The sequence below is a fragment of the Zophobas morio genome, unplaced genomic scaffold (genome assembly GCF_036711695.1).
Source record: "Zophobas morio isolate AGI-343-1 ecotype UQ-CSIRO unplaced genomic scaffold, CSIRO_AGI_Zmor_V1 ptg000382l, whole genome shotgun sequence".
Taxonomy (NCBI): Eukaryota; Metazoa; Arthropoda; class Insecta; order Coleoptera; family Tenebrionidae; genus Zophobas; species Zophobas morio.
This window is the reverse complement of record NW_026972486.1, coordinates 1-6,778: the sequence shown is the minus strand read 5'-3', so window position 1 is coordinate 6,778 and position 6,778 is coordinate 1. Positions and strand designations below refer to the sequence as shown.

The following is a 6,778-nucleotide window of genomic DNA, read 5'->3' as shown; positions in this document are numbered from 1 at the left end:
ATAAGGTTGCTAGAGTAGAGCTGGATTCCCCACAGGAATTCCGTTAGTTTGGAAGTGTAGCTTGTAGTTAAACTCTAATTAACTGGTACTAAGAATACCACGAAACATTTTTTACTTACAATATAAGCGTACAAGTTACTACGAGCTAGAGTAAAGGATAAATAAAACCTCTCATATATCTTAACTAATGTCATGATTAGGTTAAGCTTTTTTTTTGGACTTATGCGTGTATGACTCTTAAATTTCTTATATAAAGTGGTGTGATTAAAGTTATTTCTATCTTCTTGAGTAAACTGGTATTCATCAACATGTATCTATTAAGTCTTAAGAGCAAAGAATTTTGGGCCTACTTAATCATTTGATACTTTTGCTTAGTAAAATAGTTAATACAGCATTTTATAGTTGCCTTTATAAATGCGAGGTTATCTTTGGTTTGGGCTTCAATAAAATAACAAATAATCTTTCTTTTTTGTCAACTGGGAAAAGTAAAATCTTTTCGTTCCAACCCGTTCAGCAGTATACTGGATTGTTAATTATATGTAAAATCAATTACTATAGACTTTATTAAGCTCGGGAATACTAAAAAAAAAAATAGTGTCGGGAAAGTTATAAAATCAGCTTGTCTGCTTGCGCACTTAAACAATTTTGTTTAGCAATTAAGTAGGAGTAGGATAAAACGGGTCATCCTTGTCTTTTCCTAAAAGTATATAATGAAATAGTTAAAAGGATAATGAATTCTAAAAACAATACCGTGAATAAAAATATTTGAATAGTTTTAGAAGGCATGCGACAGATATTGCAGTTACCTGTTACATATTATGGAAAAGAGTTAGAAAACTCAATACCGATAAGCGAACAATTTTATTAGCATAAAATAAATATTTGCTCCTGGTAGCGGGATCAGTCCTAATAACTGATGAACTAAAGAGAGTGAAAGAGAATTATACTTTGCCAAAAAGTTAGATAAAACCTGAGACATGGTAGGAAATAGTACATCGCTCTAAGGTAAGTAACATAAGATTACCAATTCTACTAACTCTTTACTAAGGCCAAAAAATCCCAAGAAAGAGAAGGCAACTATACATTCAAACTTATGAAAAGAATTAAAAAGAAGGTATAAAATTTTTAACCTGAAGATCCGACGATATCCAGTAAAACAGAAACTACGAGAGAGAAAGCATACCGAAAAAGCTCTTTACGAGAAGTTGAGTTTTGGTAGTTTGGCGGCATCTATAAGATATAAGATTTTAATAAAGTTTTAGTACTGTTAATTTAAGACCAATGACCCTCACTTAAGATGAGCATCAAGCACCGAATGGTTGTATTGGGGACCAGAGATAAACAGAGAAACTGTATTTAGAAAAAAAAATTTAAAAAAAGAGAAAATTGTTAAAAATAGTAATTGCAGAAGATGGAGACAGTAATTTGAGTTTTTGCACATTTTATCACTTGATGTTTAGTTAAAAAAATTTAAGATTCTTCTGAAATGAACCTCGACATATATTTCTACCAAGAATTTACCGTTTTTGTTTAATAATCAGTAAATGAATATTTTTTCCAAGGGACCTTTTAAAGCGTTAAATAGACTAGTCATAATTCGAGGAAAGACCGTTTTAACTGTAAAAAAAATTTGAATTCTATCTTAATTAGAAAGTGGTAAATAAATAGTGAAATTTGCATGAATAAGGTAATAAACAGCAAATTTTTCATAATTGAATTAGGGTTATCGACTTAACATACCACACATTTTTTAATAAAATCGTTTATAATTACTTTAAAATTTTTAATTAACAACTTACGTAATTTTTTTTTAAAAACTGGTAATGAATGCCCCCACGGATGAAATCGTGAAATAATAAAAAGTCATTTCACTAGAGAACATAGAATTAAAATTCGCTTTAATAAACAGGGAGTCTAAAAAGGACATAGAGGTATAAATATTTAAAGGGCGCAACGTCATGCAAGGTCTTGTCGACATTATTTTTATTTTAAACAAACGACTATACACGCAACAGTCGATACCATTCTAAAAGTGCACCTGCTTTAGCTACTAAAAAAGTTTAACAAAAATTGTTTTATGAACTCTACTATTTTCGAATCAGAAAAAAAAAAAGGAATTTTAGTTTTGAACCTGAGTTTGCTGCAACTTGGTTGTTGAAATGTATAATTTATATTAAAAATTTAAAAACGCTTTTACATCTCAAGACATCTCTAAGTGGACTTTTTAAAACTTAAACACAAAGTTCTATTAATGATTCCTTTTCTAAAAACCTTCCTTAAAATGAGGTATCAACAGGTATAAAAATTTCAAGGTTAACATTTTTTATAATAAGTGAGAATATTGTGATAATTGAGGAACAAAATCATAGATGCAACCCCAGACTAACTCCTTTCTGATATTGAATATGAGCAAAACCACCATAAAAATTTCTTATTTGAAACAATTACTGTAATTTAAAAGTACCTTAGCTAATTTGGTAGGCCTCCAATGTTACTTGCACTCAAATAGTTTAATTATTCTTTTTCGAAGCCAAAAGGTGACAATTTATATTTTACAGAGTACTTGCACTCTTTTTTTATGTAGCCGCTGTCCTTTATAGCTTTTTCGGTGGGGATTGTGTTGGCTTCGCTGTTACTACGCACTTGTTGTAGGAAAGGGCGTTTAACTATAACAACTTTTGCGACACTTTATTACCCTTTTTAATCTTTAGTTTTAGTTAAGAAATGTCCCGCGAGTATTACGTGTGTGAAGCTCGAACGGCAGAGCAGGCAGAGCGTTTTGATGAAATGGTGCAAGCCATGAAGAACGTTGTTCATCTTGGAGTGGAGTTAACAGTGGAGGAGCGTAACCTTCTATCCGTAGCTTATAAAAACGTAATTGGTTCTCGTCGTTCTTCTTGGAGGATAATTTCTAACATGAAAGATGAAGGCGACCATCCTGATAAGCCTGAGATAATGGAAAAGTTAAGAAAGAAAATAGAGGATGAGCTTGTTGAAATCTGTAAAGAAGTTACGGAGATACTTGATAAGGAACTTATACCTAAGGCGACTACAAGTGAAAGCAAAGTTTTCTATTATAAAAATGAAAGGCGACTATTATCGCTATCTCGCGGAATTCCAGGAGAATGAAGAGAGGAGTCACTCTGCTGAAAAGTCTGCTGAAGCTTATGAAGAAGCATCAGGTCTGCTCTACTTGGTTTTTTTTTTAAGCTATGGTGTTTCTTTTTTATATGTAAAAATCTCTACTGTTGCTTTTTACCTTTTTATCATCCTTTATGCACACAGCTATAGCCACCGTCGATCTCAATCCTACTCACCCCATTCGTTTGGGTCTAGCTTTAAACCAATCAGTTTTTTTTTATGAAATTAGTAAATCTCCTGAGAAGGCTTGCCAGCTAGCCAAGACAGCCTTCGATAATGCCATTGCCGAATTAGATACTTTGAGCGAAGAAAGTTACAAAGATAGCACGCTTATCATGCAGTTATTACGGGATAATCTTACTATTTGGATGAATGACAGTAGCGAGATTGAAGATAAAGCGGATGACTAATAACTTACTATATAAAGTAAGTCGGGCTTATAATTTTTTTTTAATAAATAAATGTTGGTTTGTTGCTCTAACTTTTTAGCTATTTTTTTTGGTTTGTAGCAAGGCTAGGTGACCCGACATACTTTCTGTGATATAAAGTTTAGATATAAGAAACATTTTGCTGAGGATCTAACTTATGATTTATTCATAACTACAAGTTTTGCATCGCGTTTGCTATGTTTTAAGACTTAAAAAGCATAGACAGTTATATGTAAATGGTATTATCTATAGGTAAATTTAAAACTACGCACGACTATTTACGCTCCTTTTTTAATATTGTAGGTATAGTTATAGAAAATGCTACTCCTTTTTTAAACTCGCTTTCTTAAGTAGTGAGCATATGCTTAACCAAAGAAAAGTAATAGCAACTTGAAAAAGACTCCTAATTTAACCCAGTATGCTGGAACATAGTGACACTATTATTGTACCTCTCCCATCCAAAAAATCCTGTCAATTATTTATTTTTAAAATAATTTTCTCAATTTTTAAAATATACTTACAGCCTATATTAGGAAAATGGGGTCACTTAAAAGCTGACACTTTTTCAGTGGAGGAGAACGTCCATTTGTTTTTAAAAGTCATATAAAATTCATGTGTATTGTTGTAAAGGAAAACAGACTATATTTTATAATAGAAAGATTGACTGTATTTATAAAAACAGGCACTGAAAAGAAATATGATATAGAATAGAAAAGAACACAAGTTTATTTAAAATCAGCTCGATTTTTACAGTACAAATATGCATAATCTAGTATACGGGTAAATTTATTTATTTATCGCACGAGCACGCTGCAGTGTCATGAGAAAAAACTTAAACTGCCTAAAATCTACATTCCCCCAGGTTAGAGGGTTCGGAAGGGTTCGGAAATGCTTTCTTCCTGCAAAGATGCCAGCTTTAAAAGCCAAGTCGACTAAAAAGTGAAACTGCCAAAATAAAAAATTGCTTTATAGAGAATTTTATTTTAAAATTTTAGATGTAAGCCTATACTGGGTTTATGGATACAATAAAAAAAATTCTTAGTAAAACTGCGTCACTTATTTTATAAAAATGATTGTCATAATACCATCACAGTAGCTATAACATTATATCGCTTTTTTTATTTGACTAATAATTTATTAGATATTAGCTCTAATATATTATTATTACTAATTAACATCCTTACTAATGTTATCACTATATATTACCATTATTATCATAATTATTGTATTACTTTTTAGTAAAATCTTGCATTTAAAGTTATAATCGAACGAGGTAAGGAGATGTTTCAAACACCTATATATGGGAAAGCCCTCAGTTAAGGCTTAGTAAACTTCAAAATTGGTTCCAGTTCGCATTTACGATGTTTTGAGTCTTTATATACCAAGAAGCTCCTGTAAAATTCTTAATTAATAATGTTGCGTTAGTTGCTGTTTATCTATGTTGGAAGTCGAGGAATAGGCCCAACCTATTGATGCTCATCAGTGGTTTTAAAATAATAGGTAAATAATTAATATGTTAGGAAGGTTAAGGACACTATTTAACACATAAGCGGATATAAAGCGCAGGTCGTATTTCTAATTTTTTTAACCAAGAATTTAATGTGACCCTTCCAATTAGGTTTCTTATAGATAATAACCTAAGAAATTGACTTGATTATTCCAAACGGTGAATATGAAAAAGAAATTAGTTTAGTAGTACCCTTTTTTTCTTGTTTTTGAGACAAGCACGGCGATGCTCTTTAAATGATTAACGGTTACTTTCCATGTTGTTAACCAGTCTTCAAATAAGTTAAGGTAGGATTGCATATATTTAATTGCAAGGGGCGGAGATTTTGAGCTGCTGTAGATGACCGCCATCGGCATAAATGCCTAGGAAGTTTAAGCGGTAGGGAAGGTAGGTCAGGCATGTATAAGAGGAAAAAAGGAGACAACAAGGCTCCCAGAGTTAAGTAGTTTGGAATCTGATAGTTCTGTTCCTACATGGATCATGAAGGATCTATTGTTGAGCATAACTCTCTAATTCTTATCAAGTATCCGAGTAATGCACACTTGAACATTTTATGTATGAGACCCTCAGGTCACACCTAGTGTCGAAAGCCTTCTCTATGTTAATAAAAAACTATAACAGTGGATTTCTTGTAATTAAGGAGATTAGTTGTGTTTTCCACCAACCCTAAGATAGGTTGAGAAGTACAGTGACTCTTTCGGAAACCAAATTAATAAGCTGGGATAAGACTTTCACTATCAACAAATTTTTGCAACCTTAAAAGAAGCACAGCCTCTGCAACGTTTCCTAAGCAGGAAAGTAGACTAACAGGTATAAAAATCACTTCGGTTTGCTTCAATCTTAAAAGAAAATAAACATGGGTAATAATCAAGTTAATGAGCTCTGCAAAGTAATTCATTGCGGTTTAGGAAAATTTTGAAGCATTTTATTAAAAATTTATCTACACCAACGCTTTTCCTAGTTTTAAGTTTATCGATTATAAATTGTATGTTATCTTTTTTCGTAAGGGCTGCCAATGTGAGTAGCGGGCCCTACAATGGCAAAAAAAAGTGAAATTTGCTCTTGTGAGTGCGCTGCGTGTTCTCTGTCCACCGGTGATGGTGTTGTACATACTCCGTACAGAATTTTAACTGAGCAGTTGACTTTTACGGATGTTGCGTAAATAACTTCCCCGTTCTTGATTATAGGAACCTCGAACTCCACAAAGCTATTCGTAAGAGTTAGGGATGGCAGATTTTGTTTCCGTTTTATGTTTGGAAAAGTTGGCAATTCTCGTTTAACAAGCTTACTACTCTTTTAGAAGGACAATTTATCACTATAGGCCCGCCTTTCCATGTATTGTCTCTTTAAGCGGCGTTTTTAACAATAAGTTCTTTGGTGTGAACAGGAACATCAAGCTCAAAGTTTTTTTAGGGTTTTAAGGTGGCGTACTTTAAAGATTTGATAATAAACTTTCAAAGTCACACTCCTTTTAATTGCGGAATAGGAGGAGGGATAAAAGAAGAGAGGTAAGATACCGCTTTTAAGAGGGTCCAGACAGTAATCTTTACACATTTCTCCCTTGTTTCCAAAAAAATCATTTAAACTGGAAGCAGGACGCCATTGGTCAGATGACAATTCGTAGAGGGTTTTAGCATTTATATGTACACGTTCGTTTTTAAAAGGGTTATATCCAGTACATCCACCTTCGAATTCACAGGTG

The 6,778-nt window shown here is 32.6% G+C and overlaps 1 protein-coding gene across 1 annotated transcript; it reads left to right on the top strand.

The window, feature by feature from the left end:
* The first annotated feature begins 2,598 nt into the window (after positions 1-2,598).
* Positions 2,599-3,597, top strand: LOC135120470 (uncharacterized). Its single transcript, XM_064044770.1, is given in 3 exon segments — positions 2,599-3,078; positions 3,080-3,182; positions 3,286-3,597. Coding segments are annotated over 3 exon segments (723 nt in total). The 5' UTR covers positions 2,599-2,724; the 3' UTR covers positions 3,552-3,597.
* The last annotated feature ends 3,181 nt before the right edge of the window (positions 3,598-6,778 follow it).